At 31.2% G+C, this 25,848-nt stretch overlaps 2 protein-coding genes across 2 annotated transcripts in view; one reads left to right on the plus strand and one right to left on the minus strand.

Annotated features, from left to right (window-relative positions):
- Ntan1 (N-terminal amidohydrolase 1) overlaps positions 1-25,092 on the plus strand; it is a 41,312-nt gene extending 16,220 nt beyond the window's left edge. Inside the window, exons 6-11 of the mRNA XM_035362867.2 lie at positions 3,364-3,437; positions 3,520-3,573; positions 4,114-4,167; positions 8,098-8,198; positions 10,433-10,546; positions 17,026-25,092. Of these exons, the coding sequence (XP_035218758.1) occupies positions 3,364-3,437; positions 3,520-3,573; positions 4,114-4,167; positions 8,098-8,198; positions 10,433-10,546; positions 17,026-17,196 (568 nt within the window). The 3' untranslated portion in view covers positions 17,197-25,092. The remainder of the gene's footprint in view (positions 1-3,363; positions 3,438-3,519; positions 3,574-4,113; positions 4,168-8,097; positions 8,199-10,432; positions 10,547-17,025) is intronic.
- LOC118203367 (2-Hydroxyacid oxidase 1-like) overlaps positions 24,919-25,848 on the minus strand; it is a 31,789-nt gene continuing 30,859 nt past the window's right edge. Inside the window, exon 8 of the mRNA XM_085819228.1 lies at positions 24,919-25,813. Within this exon, the coding sequence (XP_085675354.1) occupies positions 25,746-25,813 (68 nt within the window). The 3' untranslated portion in view covers positions 24,919-25,745. The remainder of the gene's footprint in view (positions 25,814-25,848) is intronic.

Consider the following 25,848-nt stretch of genomic DNA (forward strand, 5'->3'; position numbering starts at 1 on the left):
AATGACATATGTTCACATTTAAAGGCATTAGAATTGTGACCAGCTGTCATTATGGATTTCTTTAACTGTGAACTCCCTTGGCGACAGCAGCAGAAATTTTGTCATCAATTTGTTGTTGGATAGCAGAAATTCTTTCTTCGATTTGTTATTTGATAGCAGAACACTTTCTTGAATTTCTCTTATCTTCAGTTGCGTCTGTTCTACCATTTGTAGCTTGATTTTTTTTTTTTTTTTTTGTGATGGCATATGTGTTTTTGTTTCCTCTGGACTTGTTTCATTTTTTTCTTGGTGCTCTGTCATCTATTCTGCAACATATTGTTGGTCTGCTTTATTCTGTTCTTTAACAAAGTTGAATGTCCCTTCCATCTTTTCGTGGAATACAGCAGGTGACCAATCTCTGAATTCAGCTCTTCCGTCGCTTTTGTCACCAGCATTCAGCCCTACTTCTGATACCAAAAATTGTTGCACGTATACTTGTTTGTAATAGATTGAATGCACACAGAATTGATGATAGCTTGATAAAATTTATTTTATCAAAAGTAACACTTCACAGTTCTGGAACTTTCCACAAAAATACTTGTTAACTACTGATTGCACTCAGTGATACAGCTGTTTGCAGTATCACGAGTGCAATCAGTTGTTAACACTTTGAACTATTATGAACATTAAACACAATGCAGTAAAGAGTGAAGCTAACATAGAGATATCCCAATACTCTGAATTCAGCTCTGAACTAATAACTCCTGAGAAACTTGATACTCTCCTCGTTCTTATATAGTGTTTCCCCGACTGCCAAGAAATATCTTGTATCTTCCACTTCCACGAAATTTCCGTTATACTACGTAATTCAAATCAACAGATTTTCATCAGTCTTCGTGATTTTTTTTTTCAGGTCCAGCAATTTTACCTGTTGAGTGTTTGATAAAAACAAGCAGTAGACATCTCTGATATAGCTATTGCAATCAATCACTATATTTTCTCTCATACTTAACTGTTACACCATTTTATGGAAGTTAGTTCTTCAGTTCAACAGTTTCTGAAGGAAGGAAAGGAAGAAAAGGAATCCTGTAACCATGAAACAATTTAACCAGTTATTGGCATACAGATCTTTTTTATCCTTGTAATTTTCATGTTGCATCTCCAGAAACTTTCCTTTTAAATGAGTAATTTAATTTGGTGGTCATTTTTGTAATTTCGTTCAATGCAGAATTTGGTGCTTTTGAGGAAAGGAACCACTGTAGTTTATAGTAAGCTAAATATAGTTAACAATTTAGGGAGAAAACATGATGAAGGGTGCAAAAGAATAAACGATATCACGAGGAAGCTACTATTATATTCATTTGATATAATATTTAAATTGGTTAGCATTTAATAGAGGGGGGAAAAGAATGACATCATGTAGTGTAAAGTGAGTATGAAAATTAAATACATTATGTGTTCTCAAAAAATATCACTGCAATGTAACTGCAAATTGATTATGAACTAAAAATGATAAATATTTTACATTAGAAAATGTTGCATCAGTCATAACAGGTGGATAACTTCATAATAAAAAAATGTGAAAATTAAATACATCTTCTGTTAAAAGTCTGGCAAGTAATCTTCCATTTTTTTTTTGGGTGCTGACCAAGGTGTTGCTTTTAATAAAAAAAAGAGTCAGTCATTATTTTATAGCTAACCAAACTGTAACTAAAATTATAGTATTTAATTATATTGACTTTCTTCTTTTGTTTTTACCAATAGTTGGTACTATTTGTTAACCTTTTAGTAAAGTCATAGATCCATAAAATATAATTATTTCTAACTCTTTAATATAGCATAGGGTCATATCACACTGCTTAATCCTGACTGTATTCTATCAGTTTGTGTCATTCATTTTACAATATTATCAGAATTTAATAAAGATATTAGATTGCAAGTATTCTCTCATATGTCATATCTTTATTTACATTTGTAAATTATTTGCAGTAGTACTCTTTAAGACACCATGTTTTCATTTGTATTGAATTGTTTCTCATCCATACACTTTAAAGCTAAAATTTCAAATAGGTGATCCTGCATTGAAATGATCGTGATTTGAAATGAAATGTATTCATCTACTAACATTTTTGTGTAAACTGGTTCAAGGGCCCACCAGCGGCGGAGCGGTAAAGTCGCTGAACACTGGTAGTTCGGTCCGAGGTTCGAATCCCGCGAACAGGCTGGCTGCATGGGCGTTTTCATGGTTTTCCCCATGTGTAATGTGTATATGAGCCAGTTTCCCTTAGAAAGTCCTCCACAAAGGCATCCCTCCTCTTAGGCAGATAGCCCTAGTGTGCTTTGCCATAATTAAATAAACCAAACCAAAACTAAACTGGTTCAAAGAAATAAGTAGCAAATTTTGTGGTACGGATGACATTTTAGAAAATTTTCATGAGCATGATATAAAATTTGATTTATCAATAACTCTGAAAATTAAATAAACAATATAAATTTTAAATAAAGGATGGGTAGATTGATTCTCTCGGGAGCTGCTAGAGTTATCAAAATTATCAAAATTGTTGCAGTATTTTCTTATTACAGTGGCCCACGATCTTTGGCAACCTTAGAATTATGCCAAAATCCCGGTTATGATTTCTCCAAGCTTGTGAACTGCAAATGTAAAAATGAATGAAATATTATATAATAATAGCAATAATACTCATGTTTCTTCCTAAGAGTATTTTCAATAATCATTACGATTATGCCATATTTCCGAAAACGCTCTTAACAATTCATCAAAAGCCTTCTGCTTTTTACATTTTTTAACATTGTACCTCTAAATGGTTTTGTCATATACATATAGTTTTATATTGTAGCCATTTTCACATACTTGTCAGGTAAAGGATCTCTTTCTTTAAAAAATATGGTATCCAGTTCTTTATTTGGTAAATTAAAGATTGTTACTCTCATATTCACAAAAAAAAGCAAGGAATATTTTTTAAAGACCAATGCAAATTCGAAAACCTTAACAAAAATGTAACACAGTGTTAATACGAGAACACCTGGGCAAAATATCTCAGTTGCTCGGAGGCTCTTATCATAAGGAAGTACTAAATTAAATTATAATTAAAGGGTAGGTAGATTGATTCTCTTGGAAGCTGCTGAAGTTATAAACTTGTTGGCTCTCTGTAAACTGTACTCTCGTAAATGTATTGTTATTTGCTTAAGACCCATATTGATTTCATTTGCATGTTTGTTCCCTTTTTGTATATACTAAATATTATCTTAATGTTGGTTATTTTATCTGACATCATGTACTTTTTTGTTTTATAATTTTCTTTTTTGTGAAATATGCGTTCAAATATTCCAAAGTATGAGGAAGTTGTAATATTGTTTTATCAGGTTAGAACTTCACATGGTTGGAGGCTTTTTAGATCCCAGACATTATTCTGAAGAACTTGCCATACAGTTACTTTGTAAGTGTCTGGTAATTTTTTACAAATATTTGAATTAATAATCTGTTATTAATATATCATACAATTTTTGTTTGTTTTTTAGATACATTTCATAAGCAACCTTTAAGCATTCATTTAGTTACTGCATGTATTTGTGGTAAGTATTCATATTGAAAAAAAGTGAATAATACTTACCTTTCTATTCGATTTTTTTTTTAATAAAATGTTACAATTTTTGAAATCTAAGTTTTGTTTTCTTGTAAGAGCTAAATTTCTGTTTTTAGAGTATTGAATGCATGCTTCATTTAATCACTTGTAATAACATACTAATTTTAAACTCTGATAAGGTTCATATAAATCTAATTGAATTCTAAATCTAGATTATTATTGAAATGCATGAAACAATTTCTTTTATTTTTCATTAGCCTTTATGTGTGCATAAAATGCATTGCATCCTTTTTTAATTGAGATTTACGATATGTTTTTTAACCCAATTCACCCCTATTGTCCAGATGATTATATATAGAAGAGGGAGTAGTATCATGTGCAATTTTGAGTTGAGAATGGTATAAATCTATAGTATTGAAAAGTTCTCATAAGTTATTTTTTCATTTTTAAAACATTAATGTAATTACATAACAAAATATTTTGTTTTGACATTTTTCAATTAATATTGTTTAAATGATATTTCTTTCAGAACTGAATAATTCTTTAAGAGGAAATATTAATTGGCCAGTTATCTATGGAATTGGTTAGTTTTATCATTTTCAAAAATAATTTTGTTTTCTAAATTTGCTGATTGAATATTACTTTTCAATATTTTTTCCTGACATATTTATTCATGTAATTCATGCTGTAGTGTAACGTAGACTCCTGAATTTATAATATGAAATTTTTAAAAATGGGTATTCTATAAAATTTTACATATTATTATGTATAGCCTAATTCTAACAAGTAGAGTGTAGGATATAGATCTGTCCTTTGTAATAGATCCTTTCCTTCGAAGAAATTTCTAGCATATTTTTTCTGTTCAGTGGGTACTTAATTGAAAAACTGAATATGCAAAGCATTATTGGTAAAAATTACTACTATCTTTCATTGAAGTAAAGAAAAGTCATATTTTTGTACTTTTGCCATCTGGTTCACAGGAACATATTATTTCATATTATTTATTTGGCAGATTTATCTTATTTATTTATCACTAATTTGGCAGGTTTTTTTTTTTTTTATCTCTGTCACTTCTTTAATCCTTTTGTGGGCCGTGAGAAGGTTACTTCCTACCTACATGTTCCTGGGAAATACACCTGTGGGAAGCGCAAAACCCACTATAATATATTGGCTTTGCTATTATAACGTTGGGAACTCTAATTCCCACTTCAGTATTGTGCTGCCATCTGTGTTCAATCGATTGAAAACATAATTACCACATTTATTTTGAAAGTTCGAACGCGTTGTGTGAGATAAAAGCCACGTGCAATAGGTATGTTGGAAAAATTAGAATATTTTTTTAAATACATTTGAAAATATCATTCAATTCTACTGAAAAAAAAAATAAATATTTTTTTGAATGATTTTTACCGAGGGAATTTTACAGAATATTGTTGACAAAACAAACTCGTATGCAAAGCAGCCTAAGAAAAGGAAGAGATTGGGTCATACCACAAAAGACATTATCCTGAACTGGAAAGAAATCACATCAGAAGAATTGAAAGCATGGGTAGGTATGCATATACTCATGGGTATACATCAATTGCCTGAACTGAAAAACTGCTGGAGCACAGACCGTATTCTCAATGTTCAATCAGTAGCAAGAATAATAATCGCAAAGAGGTTCAAAAAATAACTGGGACTTTACATGTAAACAATAACAGCACAAATCCATGTGGGCAATTTGCGTATGATAAACTCCTAAAGTCAGGCATCCTCTCACAGCTCGATGATTCCATACCTAAAGTCTACGAACCTTCGTCAATATTATGAATAGATGAATGTATGATAGCTTTCAAAGGGAGAACTTCATTGAAGCAGTATATGCCAATGAAGCCTATAAAAAGAGGTTACAAGGTGTGGTGTTTAGCATACTCTAAGACTGGATATATTCAAAAATTTGAAATTTATTGTGGAAAAGAAACTTCTGATAATAAGGAGAAAATATTGAGCTTAGGGGAAACAATAATAACTAAACTAATGGAAGATGTGAAACAGACAGGTCATCTTATAGCCTATGATAAATCTATTTGACATCTTTTAGGCTTGCAAAAAAGTCTATTTTCTGTGGGGACTGTGAGGCCGCAAAGGAAGGCTAATAACAAACTACAAAGAGGGGAATCAGTGTTCCTAACTAAGGAAGGTGTTGTTGCAATAAAGTGGATGGACAAAAAAGGCTGTTACGTTGTTGACTACTGCACATAATTCAGCAATTATTACATCTGTAAATCGTACAAAAAAGGATGGTACTAAAACAGAAGTACTTTTCCCTAAAGCTGTTGCCATATATATAACGATATCATGGTAGGTGTTGATTGCTTCGATCAAAGAAAAGAAAGGTACCTAATACGAAGAAGATCTGTAGAATGGTGGCATCGTATTTTTTATTTTCTTATTGATCTTGGCATTGTAAATAGTTTTATACTGTGGCAAGGAAACAAGAGAAACGGAAGTTTAGACCAGCTAACATTCTGTATAGCATTAGCTCGTCAACTAATAGACGGATATTCCTCGAAAAAAGAAAGGCCGTTCTGCTAGCTTCCAAGCAAAAAGGTGTTCAGTTCCGGATGATGTACACTTAGTCAGTGTGGGAAATCATATGCCAAAGATGGTTTCCAACTATAAACGATGTAAGAAATGTAGCACAAAGGCACAAGAAAAGAGGACCCGCTATATGTGTGCAGTATCTGAAGTACACTTGTGCATTGCAACATGTTTCTCATCTTTTCACGGCAAATAATCGCCTTTAAATTGAATTTTCTCTATGACCATAAAAGGTCCCGTGGGAAGTATACTTCCCACCCCTAGAATTTAAATGTAAACAAAAAATTTGGCAAAATAAAATATATTTCCTTAAATGCTATTGTTTAATTGATAATAAAACATAAAAAAAGGCAGAAATTCAAAAGGGAAATAAATGGCCCACGAAAGGGTTAATACTAGAACTATGAATAATAAATGAATGTAATTTCTATTAAGGGGGTATATTCATTTTGATATGTCAAATGTCATTTTGATACTTACAAGATATCAATCAACATAGCACTTTAATTTTGATCTCAGATTTGATGCTCATGAAATAGTTGCTAGGTTATTTCAACAGTACCTCCTCAGTAAAAAAATTAAGACGTATTTTCATTATCTCATAGAGAAACTATGATAAAATTAAGGTAATGAATTTTTATTAACCTCTTAGCAGTTTAAAATTTTTCTCTAACAGTTTTCTCTGACAAGTTACTTTTTATTTCTTAAAAATAGAAATAATTTTTAGATAGTTAATTTTAAAATGGTGCTACAGTCAAAAGTCGTTAATTCAGACACCCATAATTCCGAATGATCTATAATCCGGACCTCAAAACTAAAAACTTTCTGCGCATGCGCCGCGTTGACACATGCGCATAGGCGTTTACGCGTGCGCGTAAGACCTTTTACAACTGCGCATATGAGTGTGTGCAAGTGCAGGATACGTTTTCGCGTGCGCGTTTTATGTATAATGGACGTATAAGCTAAAATTATCTAATTATCTATTTCAGTTAATGTTGATGATTGCGTTGTTCCTTAATTTTCGAATTGGATCCGGCTTATTATTTTTTGCAGACTGTAAGAGCAATTTTATAAAAGTAAGCTTAAACTTTCGATTATATCAAATAGAATTTCCGATATATATTTGTTAATATGTAAAGGATCTAAAGCGAAAGTATGTTTTGAAATCCGAAATCTGTTTATCAATTTCACGCTGCTCGGGGGGAACGCCGCGCGGCGGGCGCGTAATGAATTGGAAGTTGATCTGTCAGCACTATCCTTATCTTCAGCGCAGATGTTTTTATTTTATTTGGCTTATAATTCCTTACCAAAAGTAGTATTTCATCTCGATATGCTCCGTCTTTGATATGATTTAAAACAAGTTCCTCATCATTATAATTTGCTTCCGATAGCAAAGAAAGTAACAGAGGTTATTGAAAACGAAAAAATTTCGATTGACAAATTAGTCGGTGTTCTCGACACAGCAGTTATAGGACTTGAACAGCAGAACTTTATAACTGAACAAGAAATTATGTCTGTTTAATAGAATTAAAGAGAAAGTATTATCACATGAAACGAAGCAAAACTTAAACAACTTACATTGAAAAAAATGTTTAGTAAAGTAAACAAATAAATATTAAGCTTTTTCTTTTTGCAAATTTTGATACCCTTTAGATCATAATTGTTCTTTATTTCATAAATTACGGTTTCATATTTTTAATTTTAGAATTTCTGCATGCCATCTTACGACATTTAAACTCATGATCTATAATCCGGAAAAATCGATAATCCGGAATTGCCGAAGTTCCGACGAGTCCGGATTAACGACTTTTGACTGTATTTCTCAAGTTAAAACTTTTGCAATGTTCCTTAAATTGTTTGTAACAGATACCATCTAAGCATATTTTTTACTCATGTGTTATGCTAATTTTTTTGATTCTTTCACTTTTAGGCCTAAATACTAAAAGTGGTGAAATATTCCCAGCTACATTCCCAGATAAAGGTCCAGATTTTCCTTTGCGCTCAGCAAGATACTTCACTGGTTGCTATGAGGTGCTTTTCTTTAACATCTTTTTTTTTTTTTTTTTTCACTTGTTTATAAAGTTGTATGAGAAGCAAAACATTAAATGTATATCTGTGTGTGTGTGTGTGTAAGATATAACAAAATACAATGGCTGTTTTAAGAGTAATGGGCAACCTCAAAATTAACTATTCTAGATTTGGTGCTCTCCTCCAAATTCATCTGAATTCAAGATCTTTCCATGTTGCATAACAACTTAAAACTAACCAATTATAGCTTGTCTCTACAGCTGCATTTACTTCGATATAAATACCGCTCGTGAGTACATTACGTCATTCTTTCCTAGCTTCCACAACTGTTAAGCCCACTTGCCTAAAATGACATCGTATCCCCATTAATCTGTGTTTATAAGAAATTATCGTAATTGTTTATGATCAAAAAGTATATTATCTATGAAGATTTATTCTAATGTGCCTAGAAATAAAGATGGTAATTAGCTGAACTTAGTTTGGTATCAACATCTTCCCGTCTTTCACTTTCCCATCATGACTTCACATTAAAATATCACACACGCACATATATAGTAAAACCAGGCATTCAGCTAATCAGAAAGCTCAAATAAACAGAATATTTTAGGAGATTATAAATTAAAAAAAAAAAAAGTATACAAATGAGAGACAATTGTAAAGGTATCGTAGAACATGTCTAGAATTGCATCTTAGAATCCTACTTATAATATCTGACATATGAATACCTCTTTCCAAAGATGGTGCTTATATCTGCCCTCCCCCAATTTTCTAGTTATCATATTGTCCAAGAATTCTTCCTGAGCTCAATAGTCCTTATAAATGTCTTTTCTGTCAGACCATTTTTGAGCCCCCCCCCTAAAAAAATAGTGTTATTAAGTGCCAGTAATGGATAAGCATGACATCGCACACCGTTATAAGATCTTCATCATGATTCTATGTAAATCTGATTAATTCTTGCTAAAGCAGTTTGGAAAGGAAGTTTTTTAAGAAAGAAAATCAATTAACTGCTGTTTTTATCTGTATTTCCCGTGCATTTTGAAAAAAAATATTAAAATTTGAGACTTTTCTTGTATGGAATAACATACAATGAAGTATTTTTGAAGTTATGAGACCCTGGTATCAAGAAAATAAGGATTGAGTGATATCTTCTGTTTGCAAGTATTCTGACACCACTTATGCTTGAGGAGGCCAAGCATTGTCATCGGTTTCCAAAAACTGTGTGCCAACAGCAACCCTTAACAGTTTAACTAGGGGTTCTGATACATCATCCACATATTTCTGGGCGGTTAGGGAACCTTCTTAAAGGATATGCAGTTTGGTGCAGTCATTTGTCATAATTCCTCTTCAAACCATTACATTTACAGAAACATAATATTTCATGAACAAGGGAAGGCAAGTTGCATGCTCCTTCTTCTTTCCAGATGAAAACACATCTAAAATCACTGTTCAGACTGTACCAGGATTCGTAATAAACAATACTCAGGCCCAATCATTGAACATGATGTTGGCACCAGTTTAAATGGGTCCTTCTGGAAGCTGAAGTGAGTTGAACACAAAACATTGGCTTTCTCACATGCAGTCCCACCTCATTAAGACTTCGTGCAGCACTAGAACAGCTAATCTGAGTTCCTGTGCCATCCTAATGTCTAAAACTAAATCTCTTGTAGTTGCTTTGTGGTTTTAAGCTGATGACAGAAAATGGTCTTCTGATGCAATTGTTGCTGTTAGTCACCCTTGACCAGGCTGTCCATCAACTGATCCAGAGATCGAAAATTGGCTGCAAACTCTTGATATTAAGCTTCGAGGGTTATTCAAATCATTGACGACCTCCATTAGTCTTTGAACCTCCCTCAATTCTACCAATTATTCACCACTTTAGACCATCACTTAAATAATGCCTTTTAGCCATAACTACTGAATACTGAACACCGTCAGAAAACCACTTTAAGCAGCACTACAGACCGAAACTCCAGCATGCGTTTTATTTCACGCCACATTGTCAATCACCTGATTTGCATATTTCCAGCCTTAGTATATATGCGGAAATGCAATTTAGTGTTGAATTGTATCTCATGAACATAAATAATTACAGTATGTAGCATTAAAATATTAATTTAGCATATTTTTCTCATTATCTTTTTAATTTTAATGACCGGCATAAATACTGGTTTCACTGATAATATCTGTTGATGGAAAATAAAATTTGATGTATTTTTAAAAAATTGTTTTTTTCTTAGATGCTTGACATATATGACTGCCATCTTGGTATGCTTAGAATTGGGCCTTACAACTATGAACCACTAAGAGGGGTTGATTTATGGTTAGCTCAGAGTGATGACTTTATTTTAAGAGTAAGATTTTAACTCTCTTTTTTAATATGCTATTAAAAATTTTAATAAGTAAATAAAATATGCATATATATACTTTTTATAGACTTTGTGGCTGTAAAAATATTGTTTTTCCCTGTATTCAACATAGAAAATTGTCAAAAACGATCATATCCATAGATTGTGCATGTTATTTACAAATATCCAATTTTAATTCTTCAGTAATGTTTTTATCTGAAATGTAGTATAATGTAAAGAAGCAGGAAGAATGTTTGAAAATTTGTTAATTTTAAAGGAAAACTTAATAATGTATTGTAGAATATCTGAAGAAATACAGTCGAAAGTCGTTAATTCGGACACCCATAATCTGGAATGATCTATAATCCGGACCTCAAAGCTACAAACTTTCTGCGCATGCGCGTAAGACCTTGATGCTAAAGCAAAGTTTAGAAATTTAAATCAAGTTCTTGAAAGCACTTAAAACCGGCCTAACTCCAATTACAGTAGTTGAACACGAGGAATCTCTGCTAACGTATTTTAAATGCCACCTTTATGAAGAACATGGATGCCGCCCACGGCAGTCACTCACATGGTAACCTCTGGAACCAAGGAACTTATTCTGGAACAATCATCTTGTATACAGGAACCAAGGAACTTATTCTGGAACAATCATCTTGTATACAGGAACCAAGGAACTTATTCTGGAACAATCATCTTGTATACAGGAACCAAGGAACCTATTCTGGAACAATCATCTTGTATACAGGAACCAAGGAACTTATTCACCGGACTGCACGCATCCTTCTGAAGGGGCTGGAAACCGCACATCTAATTGCCAGGAAAGCGTGAACTAGAAGGGTTGAGCCGGAGTGATACGAGATACTTATAGCAGAAGTAGGCATGAGGTCATCTCACGGCAACCAATCGGCTATCGGCACAAATCGGCTTTTCAGATGACGTAACGTCATGTTTCGTTTTTGCATCTCAATTTGGTTGAAACAGTCCGTTCTCAACGCAAACAGTGGCAGTAAGAAAAAGAAGTAGAAGTAACTAATATATTACGTTAAAAAAAAGAACTAAACTAAATAAACATTTCAAGGAGGAGAGATGATGCAGTAAAAAGTTTATAATAAGTTATATTTTCCAACAAACCTTCACGGCTGCGAATATGCGTGTGCGCGTGCGCAAAGTACCTTTACGAATGCGCGTTTAATGTGTAACGGACGGTATAAGCTAAGCTAAAATTATCTAATTCAGTTAATGTTGCAGATTGCCTTGTTCCTTAATCTTTGAATTGAATTCGGCTTATTATTTTTCGCAGACTGTTAGAGCAATTTTATAAAAGTAAGCTTGAACTTTCGATTATGTCAAATAGAATTTCTGATATATATTTACTAATATGTAAAGGATCTACAAAGCGAAAGTATGTTTCAAAGTACATTAAACAAAAAGTGGAATTGCTGCAAAAAATGGATAAAGGCATATCCTTTGTTTATCTAAACTTTAACGTTTGTTTATCTAAACTTTGTTTATCTTTAACACAGGGGGGGGGAAGCAATTAATTGGAAGTTGATCTGTCAGCACTATCCTTATCTTCAGGGCAGATGTTTTTATTTTATTTGGCTTATAATTCCTTACTAAATGTAGTATTTCATCTCGATGTACTCTGTCTTTGATATGATTTAAATCAAACTCCTCGTCATTATAATTCACTTCCGATAGCGAAGAAAGTAACAGAGGTTATTGAAAACGAAAAAATTTCGATTGACAAATTAGTCGCCATTCTCGACACAGCAATTATAGGACTTGAATAGCGGAACTTTGTAACTGAACAGAAAATTATGTCTGTTTATAGAATGAAAGAGAATGTAATATCACATAAAAAACGAAGCAACTTACATTGAAAGAAATGTTTAATAAAGTAAACAAATAAATATTAAGCTTTTTTTTTGTAGATTTTGATACCCTTTAGATCATAATTGTCCTTTATTTCATAAATTACGGTTTCATATTTTTAATTTTATAATTTCTGCATGCCATCTTACCAGATTTAAACTGATGATCTATAATCCAGAAAAATCGATAATCCGGAATCGCCGAAGTCCCGACGAGTCCGGATTAACGACTTTTGACTGTATATGTAATATATGATGATTACGGAAACATCATATATACAATTTCTGTTTTTTTTTTAAGACTTTTAAAAAAATTAACTTTTGTGCAGGATTTTATTAATTACATGTTAATACTTACTATTTCAAAAGAAAATATTCTGGAAATCCTCTGCTTATCTACAAAAAGACATTACATGTTGTTGAGACCTGCTTTAAGGATTTCTATTCATATCTGAGGCTCTTCTTGAGCTATCCTTAAAATTCAGACATGGTTGATTAGAATTAAGAGATCTGCAATATATCAAATAAATGCTTTAGCCACAGATTTAATTAAACAAAAAGTGCTCTTTAATTAAACATAAAATATTTTGTATTCCTGAGATCTTTCATTCTGTCTTAACATTTTTAGTATGAAAAATCAATATAGTATTCAAATTTTGCACTATTAAGGATCTAGTGTTGTCAAATCATCAAAGTAAATTGCATAGATCTTTATTCTGTTGTTGATAATCTTCATAAATTTCTCTAAGTGCTATCTTGTGTTCAAACTGATGTGAGTTGTCAAAGTTACAGCATTAAAAAATCTGATGTGTGCAACACATGACTTCCTTGTACGGAATATTAAATTATATGCAGTTTTTCTTGCATTTCATTTAAACTTATTGGATTGAATTAAATCTACTTCGCCGACAGCGCATAAACCACAATAGAATAAATGCATTCTTTAAAATTCACTCTAGTAATTGTTTACCATAGCGATAGTCTGGCGCTATCTATATTAAAAATTACAAAGTAAATCTTAAACACTTATTTCCTCGAAAAAATTCCAGAAAGGATTAAGCGTGATTTAATTGGCAGTAATAAATGAAGGCATTATCTTTTTTGTTGTGAAGCTAAGTTCCTCTAGATTGGCAGCAAATCCACTAGTCTGCTGTTTCAAATGTAAACAATCAATGACCGCCATAAAAAAAAAATGCTTAGCGGCACTTAAAAAACTTTAAAATTGTTGATAATTCTAAAAATATTGCATAGAGATTTACTAAAGGCATAAAAACCTTAACCGGAAGATAAAAACAACATAATTCAATCATTTTTAAAGTAAAAAATGTACAATTTACAAACATATACGAGTAAAGAAACTGAGATCACTGAGCCGGGTAACAGAGTGGATATATATATAAATATATTTATATAGGTTTAGTGTGGCCGATTGCAACCAAAATACGAGGTGCACATCTACAATGTTATAGCAGTTCTATATACAAAATTTCAACGTTCTGAAGCTACTCATTTTTGAGTTATGCGAGATACGTACGCACGTATGTACATACGTTCGTACAGACCCATGAAAAATTCTCTTCAGAATTAATTTTAAAGCAGTTTTATTATTATTATTTTTTTTTTGGATGGAAACGAGTCTTTTATTCTGTCCTTACGTGCAGATATCATGCAAAAACATCGTTGAATTGCGTTCGATAGCAGTCAAAATGGATATTTTCGTTGAAATATGCTGCCTGAAACTTTTCGCGATTACAATACTTCCTTTTTACTGCGTACAAGGAAGTAAAAATAGATGACTTTAAAATGATAAAAAAGAGAAGAATGCTTAAGATGAATTTTGCTTTGTTCATGTTCATGTGGTTAATATATAGGTTGGGATTTCTAAATGCTCTAACTTTAAAACTGCTTGTCAGAATGAATGGATATTGTACTAGAACAATTGTGACGCAGTGGAATTTTGTTTGGAGAAGGAAAACAATAGTTTCAAAATATGCCGATTGATGGCGCTTTCAGGGTTCACATTGCTGTTGGTATGCAAATTACTAAGATGTAACATGTGCACTGCAGACATGGCTAAGATAAAAATGCAGAGCACTAAGGACACGCGTAAAAAGGATCGTGCTCTTCTCATGAACCTTTCCTATCAGAATGGTGACTGTGCGTTAACAGCTATCAGGAAGCTCCGGACATTAAAGATGTAAAATCCGGCCTAATGACCATATATGGCCTGCGAAAAATGATAGATAAATTCAAAGAGACCATTTCATTTGACATGAAATGAGGTAGAGGATGAAAATCCGTTTCGATGGCGGCAGTGGAAAATGTGGCCTTACAAGAACTGACAAACAGTGATGCTGGAATCAGCAGTGCACTGGGAATTGGTCGAATGTTGGATATGCTTATCTAAATTTTTGCGAAACATCTTACACCATTATCCATAAAAGATAACTCACATGCAGCTGTTGCTGCCTGCTGACCTGGAAACATGTGAATCGTTTGCACTACAATTTCTTGCCCAGACAGAAGTGGATAATAAATGGCCTTTGAACATTCCATGATCTGACAAAGCTCATTTTCATTTGCAAGGTTCTCTAAATTGGCAAAATTGCAGGATATGGCATACAGGATATTGGGATGCCAGGATTTTCTGCATAGATTGAAATGACTCATCACTAGTATTATACTGAAGCTACAAGTCTGTAAAATCATTATTTTGGGAAAACATTTTTTTAAAGTTTCATACTGTGTAGAAATTTAGTTATGTTATTACATAATAATTAGTTTATTTGTATCTTGAATTTATTTCTATTTTAGCTTAGCGTAAAATATTGAAAAGCAAGCTAAGTGCATATGAGTATCTATTGAAACTAACACCATGCAAACTTCTGAGAAATCTCAGGGAATGATAAACAAATTTTCTGTTTAAGTTTCTAGAGACATTAGGTTATTTTGGAAGCAGAAAAGATGAAAAATGAGCAATGCCTTCGGTGGGAATCGAACCACGGACCTCTGGAATACGTGGCCAGCATGCAACCACTACACCACGAAGGCATGTTAAGAAGGTGGGAGAAGTACCTTATATACTCTCCCTTTTAAAGGGCGACTGGGGTTTTAGGGGACCCAATCGCAAACACCCTTTTAGTTCGGGCACCACTGTAGAGACATTAGGTTATTTTGGAAGCAGAAGAAATGAAAAATGAGCAACACCTTTGCCGGGAATTGAACCACGGACCTCTGGAATACGTGCCCTGCATGCAGTACACCATGAAGGCACACTAAGAAGACGGCAGAATACCTTATAAGTGTACATTTTCCCCCCCAAAGATTCCATTTCTTTTCACTTTTTCCTCCCTTTAAATTCTGCTCAGTTAGGATAAATAAATAAAACCATTCTGGAGTGAACAAATCTCAGTAATGAAACTTTTAAGATTGTGGATAATTTTCTTATCTCTGCTATTTCTAGAATAATAAGATTTATACTTATGTTATTATGATATTTATGGTATTATATCCATTTTTTAGTCCCTGTGAAGTATGTTTAAACTTATATTATTGAAAATGCTGTGTTATCTATCACATTTTGTTTGTATTTGTTTCTTTATATAATCATATATTTAGTTATTTCACTTTAAATACAGTATTTATACATCAGTTATGATTTACAATTTAGCTGTGTTCTTTAAGCCGAAAAGTACTTTTTTATTAACTAATTCTCGTTATACTTACTATGCATTGACAATATATATTTACATTGACAAATATTCTTTCTGGTTACTCAAAGAGTTGTAAAATTTATTTACTTGGTATATCTTGGGATTGAAAACGTCTGTGTAAAAGAAAAATTCTGTTATATTAAAGCCAAAGAAGCTTTGTTACTCATTTTGGGATCAGTTTTACAGTTAAATAAAGTTCTTAATTCTTCAATGTATAGAGTGGTAGGGGGTTTTGAGAGATTGATTACCACGCTGATAAGCCATAGTTTGAACCCTAAGCTTGGATGCTTGCTGTTGTATTTTTTCTCGCATTTTGAACAGTGACATTTTAATCCATTGGTATAAAAGCCCTCTTAAATACTGGCAGTAGAAAAAAGGCAACTATCTATACACTTCTGGAATAAGAAACAGGGATGGAACTAAGTAGATAATCCTCGTGGGATTTACTTAATAATAATGCTAGCACTATCTACTCACTGCAGTAAACTTGGTAGTACATGTAATTCAGCATCTGTTTAATTTTGATAAGGAGAACTTTTAAATAGTTTTATGGTTAGAGTTAATTTACAAAATTTTATTTGAAAATTCATGACCATTGAAATTTATTGAGCTGAAATTATTTCTCATGTAATATAAATTTCTGTTTTCAGTCAATTTGAGAAATATATTTTATTTCTAATGTTAAGTATCAATTAAAGAAATTAATACCTATAGTATATTTGTTAATACCTATAATATATAAGAAATTTACAAAAGTTTTAAAGTTAAATTTCAGGTTTTTTCCAAGAAAGGTAGTTTTATTCATTGTATGTGGTTGATTTAGATCAGTTATTTGTTAAGTTTTTGTGAAATAGATATTATTTAATTTGTTATTGAAATATGGTATTAATTTCAGCATCTCTCTACATCTCCTGAAGTTGAGCCACCAAGTTTTGTGTTACAAGTCCGTGCAACGTTGAAGTATATCCAGCAGAATCCCTTTCCTGGGATCACAGTTTTCCCAGACAATCGTCCTCATTTTTATCAAAAAGATGAATCTGGAAACTGGGTTAGAGTTTGTTATTGAGATGAGTATGTTCCGGCCATAAAGGTGTATACAGTGTTTTTCCATATTCTTGCATTGTAGAACCATCTGAGTTACAGATTCTTTGTAAAGAAATGTTTGAGATCTGAATGGATGGACTCATGTAACTAGAAACATTATTTTTTAGTTAAGGATTTTTTTAATTTACTATTTGATTTGTAAGGATTAATGTCCATTTTGCTATGTTATTACCTTCTAGTATGTTATTTTTCAACATGTTTTGTAGAAATATTTTGAGCCTTCTGAACAATTGTTAGTAACCTCTGCCATTTGCTTGAGGGTGAGAATATTTAATTATTATTTTTCAGAGAAATCATAATTTCAGTTGTAAGATGGCATTTGTAGCTATTGCTGTATTATTGAGTTGTGGTTTTTATGGAATAAAAGTCTGAACCTATAAAATAATGAAAAACGTTTTAGCAACTGTGGTAAATATAGTGCACAGTGCTTGGCCAGTACATGTATGTTATATAGTGGAATTTTTTTTTTTTTTTTTTTTTGTAATTTTTGGTGGATTTGAATAAATTTCCATATTGTTTTTCCAGTAAATAACATTTCTTATATATTTTTTAAAAATTTTAGTAATTTACATTAGTGTAATAAAGGCTGTTTTGTATTTTACAGTTGCTTACAGCATGAGAATATAAGAAACATAATTAAAAGTTTTCATTTTAGTAAAGTAAAATTAAATCTTAAATAATAACACTTTTTATTGTAATAATTTTATATATCAGTATAAAATTATTATATATATAAATTATATCAGTATATATAAGTATTGAATTTGAGGAATTTTTTATTTATTAAAAAAATAAGAAATGAAACATTTAATTTTGGTCCTTAATTTACCTGAACTAGTCCTTATTTTATATTTTCCCAAATTTTAGAATCTTCAAAAAAATGCCTTTTTCAGTTTAGGAGAGAGTTTTATCAGTTTGATGGGAAGTATTGTGTTTATATGCTTCACTTGCATTTTTCTTAATTTTTTTTAATGTCTCTTTAGCAGTGAAACTGCACTTGATATTTAACACTTTTTTTTAAAACATCTCGTTAATTTTTCATGAGATATATATTGTATATCACAAAGTATTTGTGTTTGGTCTCATTTTTTAAAATTAGCTCCCTTTTTTCATATTTAGACTAGTTTATGTAGTCTTCTCTTTCAACAGAATTCTTAATGCCAATAATTTTATTTCCAATATATTTGCAACTTTTGTAAGGATTCATGCACTTGTTACTCAGATTTAGTTAACGCTGTGGAGTCAGTAGGGAAAATGACCGACTCCTGGAATTTTAAAGACTTCAACTCTCTCATATATATTTAAACATATACACATGGGTTACAGCTTATTTTTTTTTAATATTAAAGAAGTAACAGATGCTACAGAAAAAAATTGATGGCATAGCAAATTATTTATATTAATTAGCATTTATTATGAAATGGAAAAACTGGCACTAGTAATTTCTAAGAAACAGTATAGCTTCAGCAAGATCTTTGTAGACCATAGATCCATTTGGATAAACTTCAGAGCTGAGAAGGGTCTTTCCACACTCACTTGGAGTAGGAGTCTTCCTCCTGGTAGGGCTGTTACTGTTAGGGTTACTTCTTTTAACTTTTCAGGATAGATTTTTATAAGTTCTAAAAGTGTTATCTTGCAAGAGCAATCATATTTCTCTATTTCTTCAAAGGCCGTGTAGAAATCTTGTTTGTATTTTTCCCTTTTTATATATAAAGAATCTTGGTTTTTTATTTTCATCCACTTTGCCTTAGCCTTTTCAATATTATCCAAATATTTCTCAAAATCTAATTCATCACTGGAAGAGGATGATAGAGATTTAATTGCAATGTCTGCAGTTTGACTGTCCTGATCTGAATACTCCGATTGTTCTGAGAATAATTTCATTCTTATGAAAGTTTATAGATGGCTTTTTTTGCCTTTTTAATTTGTTCGTCATACAATAAAATTCAGTGTTTTGGATCTACATATATTGAACTCAGTAAGCTGTTTTCTTGACCTGGCCCTCGGAGTGCATCAACATATGCTGTGGACTAGTGGTCAGCTTGTCGCAGGACCCTCCGGTGTTTAGTCCCCAAGTGAACTTGGTACTCATTTTATCAACCCATTCAAGGGATGAAAGGCTGAATCAACCTTGCCCAACCTGGGGATCGAACTCCGAACCTGTGGTGTAGTTGCGCAACGAGCTAGCCATTTCACCACTGGACGGTTTTAAAGAAGTGAGTCCTTCTGCAATATACCCTCCATTTCAGAAAGAACAAGCATTACATTCTTGATCAATAATTGCTCCTTTTCTTGCTCGCTTCCATAGAATGGCATCAATTTTGGGAGTTCTTGCTGCTTGCCTAAATTTACCATCAGTTTAATCAATAATGACAAATATCACATCCATCCTCCTCCCTTATATTTATTTATTAATATATCAATAAAATAGAAAATAAATATTTATTAATATGTATAGTTCATAAATAAAATTAACTCAGTTTGTCATTAAAGTGTTTTTCAATTCACTTTAATTTCATTTCAAATTCAAACTGTCCAACAAAAACTGGAGTCTGAGTCGACGTGTTTTTTTTTAACGACTCCAGCTCCGACTTCTTTTACTTAAAAATCTGCCTAACTCCAATTCTGACTCCACAACCCTGCTAAATAGTTAGATTTTTTTTTTTAAATTGATATTACATTATCAGTATTTTCATGGATCTGTAAAAAGAATGTAATTTGAATGACTTTATTAAGTAAATTTTTGCCTTTGTTTTAAACTCTGCATAATGTAATTTTTGTAAGGAAATTAAATAATAATACAAATGTATAAAATATCTTTCAATAGAAGCATTATTCATAATTTTTAATATTATATCTGTTGAATTTGGAAAGTTTGGTTGGAATAACGAATGAAACTTCCTAAAGTGAAATGCATTTTGAATATGCTCAAAGAGTTGAAGCTGGGTAAATGTTCCATATATATAATTGCACGGGCATGCAGTGTCGTGCAGTTATATAATCTCTGGAAGTCTGTACTACTTGCATATAAACTTGTATGCATATTTTAGAAATTATGAAATTCTAAAATAGAATATTCTGCAAGATGATTCTTTTTAAGAAAAAGTTTGAATTTTTATTTCAACTAAACACAGGTTTTGGTGTTGAGATCAACCATTAGTCACTTAATATTTTTAATCTTTCTGAATAAATGCTTATATTTATTAGCAAAATATGCATTGCATTCTGCAGCTATGCTTTTTATTTTTTTAAAATATGCTGTAGAAAATCTTAATGTGATTATAAATAAAATAGTGGTATAAATATTAAAAAATATTGATATCACTTACTGTAGCCATAAAGCAATTCTGTTGTGCATGAAAAATAATTAAATGTACATAGGTGAATCCTCAATTGAGCATTTGCTCTCTATAGTTGTGCCTTTGTTATATATGCTTGTTATGTTTGTAAGTATGCATAGTTTCACTTTCTTCCAAACAACTGAAATATAAACTAAGTTGTTTTATTATTAATTTTTACCTCAGTGAAAGAAATATTAAATTCGTGTTGTTATTCGTGTCACTGTTTCTTGCCGTTTTGAACATTACTGCACTATACATGAGCTTGTATTCTAAGACATGACTATAGTAGCTAATGCAGTATTTAGAAGTAGCTCTGTTAAGCCATCAGTGGCTTTCAGTTCCATGAAATATTTTTTTTGCACATTACAAATTTTTGAATAATAAGCATTTATTCACATATGAAAGTTTTGGTCATTCTAAGAAGGCACAAATATTTAGTTCTGAAAGCAAAAGAAAAAATAAATAAATAAATAAATAATAATAATAATAAAGTGTTTTTTTCCTGTGTTGTTTCTTCTATTGTAGCTTTTCTTAAGTTATATATGTATTTTGCAGTTAACAGCAAACTTTTTGGTTGTGCCATAATTCTGTTTTAATTATGAAGGTGCTTCAAAGTGATGTCTTTTTAAAATATGCATTTTTTCGTTGTGTAGAAATGTGTAATTGTTAACTTTGATTCTCTATATATTTTGTTATTTTTGTACATCTGTTGAATTATGTTTTTATGTAGTAAATCAAAATGAAAACTAAATTTGAAATGAAATAATTCCTTTCTGGAACTTCTTTATGGAAAAAAAATATATCCAGTGTTTGATTTGAAATTGAAAAATCTATATATTTTTATAATGCTTATATAGCTACATAGCAGTTATTTTATTTTTAAAGTAAGGAAATAGGTCTGTGATGTGTCTTTTTGATATATATGTGTATATAATTATGTACATCACATGTTCTGTGCTATCCTAATATAATTTTAGAACAACTCTTTGCTCAAAATTTGAAGAAGATATTGTGATATTTTTTTCTCCATCAATAGCACCTCAAGTCGATAATTGTATACCTTTTCCTCAAATGTATAATTTTATGCGTAACTATTTTATAATGGGAGTGGATAACATTGGACTTTCCAGTTTCATTCATATGCAATTAGGGAGCTTAAAAGCAATGTTTTGCGGATGCTTACAACACAGCTTAGAGATAAAGCTGAGTCTAAAATAAAATGAATAAAACTGAGTTTAAAATTTTAAGTAACATACATGTTATTTAAATTTATTAAAGTGCTAAAAAGTCAGTGGTGATCAAAATGTTAATGCCTATGAATTGGTTTGCAAACAATAAATTCAGTGCTCTGCTTTCGGTGCATACAACAATTTTTTAATATATTTTCTATTTTATCTGGGGGAGGGGATTCCAAAAATTTGTTTGCAAGTGAAGAAGCAAAGGGGACAAAAATTAAAGAAGAGTAATTTTTTTTTTTTTCATTTTTCTGATTTAATTTAGGTTGTGTACAAATTTGTTTTCTCTTGCCATTAGACATACAGCTATGCTATTATATTTGAATCTCCAGAAAGTTTAGAAAATAGCAGATTGGTCAAATGAATGAAGAAATTCCCAGTTTAAAACAATAAAAACAGTCATCTTATATATTATCAACTTAAATATCAGAAGACTACATTTAAAATTATACATGGTTTAAAAAATGCATGACATTTCAGACATGAAAGTGAGCATATTTTATAGATTTTAAACATATTAAAATAAAACATGTCTGGTTACAAAATCCTGTCAGTTGCTCAATCTACCAGAAGTTTATCTACCAATTTTCTTTGTTTAGTTAGATAATCAATAGATATAAATTATGGGTATAGCATATAAAAATTGAAATTGCTTTCACATTGTATTGCTTATTTATCTGTTGTTAAGTAACGTCTCGTATTGTGCTCATTAACGCACACTTTTCTTGATGCCAGAATCTGAAAATACTCTACTGCCTACTGTTCTGTAGAAAGTTGATCCCCAATCTGAATCATTTTTTTTTTTAATGTGTGAGGGAAAACTGTAGAAAAAGAGTTAACTTATAGCCTTCATTACAAAAATTGAATCAACTTATCAAGAATTAACCAAGTTTACATAAAACCAGTGTGTAGATTGACAGTTGTGCTGTGACATCAACTTAACCATTATTGGCACTAAATGACACTGTTTGGCTACAGGTGCCCAGTAAAGTCCGGTACCACCCGTTTAACTGCCGAATGGCTGCAGCTATGAAAGTGGTGTCTAGGTTAGTCAAGTGGCTATGTGCTGCTAGGTGAGACCACTTACATTGCCACCTGGTGCGAAACAGCACAGTTAACATTCCTATCTCAAAAGCCATATGATGTAGGTGGAAAAAAGTGAACTGCAGAGTTGTGGAGCATCATTGATTTAGTACGAAAAGACACATTGCAGACGTGAATGCTAAAAACTGAATGTTTTAAGCGTGCAATTGTTTGTTCATGATTTCCTACATTGTGAGGTAATGAATTATCTTAGCAAGAAAAAACAGTTATCACAAGCTACCTTTATTTTCGATGTACTGACTTCTCTCTCTGTCAGTTGAAATGCACATCTGAACCCTCGTTTTTTGTCCAAAAGATAATCTCTTCTCCTTTCATTCAAATTTTATCGTGTCACATTCTCATTAAGTTTCAGAAATCATGAAACAAATATGTGTTTTCAGCATTCATATCCACAGGGTGTCTTTTCATACTAAATCGTTGATGCTCTACAACTTTGTGATTCACGTTTTTCCTCCTGTCTTGTACCATTTTTGAGAAAGGAATGCTAACTCTGCCATTTTCCACCAGGTGGCACTGAAAATGGTCTCATGAAGTACCTCATGAAGTACATAGCCACTGTACCCAGATGCCACTTTTTTGACTATAGCTGCAGCTGTTCAGCAGTTAAATGGGTGGTATTGGACTTTAATGGTTACCCTGTATGTGTGCTTTATAATGGCTTTAAAATCTCTCATTTGCTCAATTTTTTTGGGGGAAATTTTGTCCAAGATTTCAAAATAGTCTGGTTACTTGAAAGTTCCTGATAACTGAATGCCAGATAAATAGTGTGTATGCATGCATTATAAATTATTGTTATATTCTTATGTTCTAACAAACTAAGATATAAGACCAAAGGTTTGTTTAATGTTTTGGCTTTAAGTATGTGCTTGGTTGAAACACTGTTCATTTAATGTATTTGTATTGTAATAAACTTAATCCAGCTGTTGATGAAACTATTTCTGAATTATATTTAATCTTTTTTTTTTTTTAAATTTGTATTATACAAATTCCTATTAAAATATGTTTAGGAATTAAAATTTTGTGAAAAATAGAAACATCAACTTACACATGCTAAGAATATAATCATGGACTTACTGTATATATTAACCACTCAGAGTCATCTGTTGTTTAATGACTACCTGTAATATATATATATATATATAATATAAAACTTGATTTTCATGTTTATTTCTGAGAGGTGTTATGTAAATTGCAAAAGCATTGCTTTTAAGTTTCCTGATGAATCTAAATCATTGACTCTTTGTTGGTAACCTAATTGTCAGCCGAACTAAATATATTGTTTATTTCTGAGTACAGTGTGTGTTAACTTCTTTTGATCATTTTTTTCAGCAGAATTTGAGATTTGCTATTGTATACAATATTTGCAGTATGTGTCAAATATAATGCAATTAAAAAAAATTGTTTACAGTACCTTTTTGTGTAATGATTTTTTAATAGTTGAGGAAAAAGAATTAAATATGATCCAAGGTGATTTTGTATATAAAGTGTTAGGAGCAAAAAAGTCAAAAGATGGTATTTTTTAAAAATTTGTTTCTTTGTTGTTTTGTATTTCCACTGTAGAAATTAAAACTTGTTAAAATTTGGAATATAAAAAGAAAATTTGATTTCTGTTAACATAAAGTATATGTCAACAAAATAATTTTATTTGAAATGATTTAATTTGGTTGCTCTCTACCCAGTGATTATTATAAGACAAATTTTTAGATGCAATGAAAATAGTGCACCATTTTTGTTATTTTTGTTCTGTTAAATGAAATATGAAACTGTTTGCAGATTTTGCATTTTTTTGTAAAGATTATAGTTATTTCAGAACATACATGATAAGATCTTCCATAATAGATACAGCTGAAGTTATCATTTGTAGCTGAAATGTACGACTAGATTGTTTTTATTATATTGTGTTAAATAGTACATGTTAAGAAATCAGTTTTTGAAAGTATCTATTATAACAGTTCATTTTTCCCCTTTTACAAAGGTATTTTATAAATACTTATGGATTATTTAATATATATATATATATATATATATCCATCTGATTTATGTTCAGCTTTTGCTGCCGTTTTTTTATTTCAGTTTAATTTAGTGCTGTAAGTGTATCCAATTATTTGGTGTTGCTAGGAGGTTGTTGAAATTTTAAAATGAAGTTAATGTAAAAAATAAATGCATAATTTTGATAAATTTGCTTTTTTAAAATTATTGTGTTAAATATTAGAAAAACATATCTTTCAATAATTTGTTTATTATGTATTTACATTTCGTGAATTTAAGTTCACAAACATAAAAAGTTTGCCAGCAGTGGTGATAATTCAAGTTTGGGGGGAGGATTACTCTATGGATCCTATATAAAGATGTATGGGTACAGTTATTTCACATTATAAAGGGATATGTTACTTTAAATTCATGAATGCATAAAATATTTTTTTAATTACATGAATATCTGTTCTGTATTCAAGTTTATCAAATTCACAACATATAAAGGAAATTAATTACTTAAGGGGGGAAAGTGATAGTGAATTAATGAAACACTATTGTTAGTTAATTCCTCCATGCTTCATCCCTTTTTTCATATTTTAGTTTTCATGAAATTGTCTATAATTATATTTTTGATATAGTTTTGGGAAGATTATTATTTAATTACATTCATATCATTTAACATTTTCTCTCTCTCTCTCTCTTTTTTTTTTTTTATTATTTTTTTTTTTTTGCTACATGCATTATAAACATGTTAAAGTACATGACTTTTTTGTCAAAAATTTTTTAACAGCCTTTGCAACCTTGTAAATTTACTTTATGATCCACATTTGTGCATTTTCTGTGGCCATAGTTTGTGGCTATAGTTTAGAGTAGTATTCTTGTCGTACAACCATTGAAGGCTTTATATCTTCCACGTTGAAACATCCTGTAAAGAGTATATTAAATTGAGTTAACCATATT

The sequence above is a fragment of the Stegodyphus dumicola genome, chromosome 6, assembly GCF_044657685.1.
Source record: "Stegodyphus dumicola isolate Sdum_Otavi_A_Nest chromosome 6, ASM4465768v1".
Lineage (NCBI taxonomy): Eukaryota > Metazoa > Arthropoda > Arachnida > Araneae > Eresidae > Stegodyphus > Stegodyphus dumicola.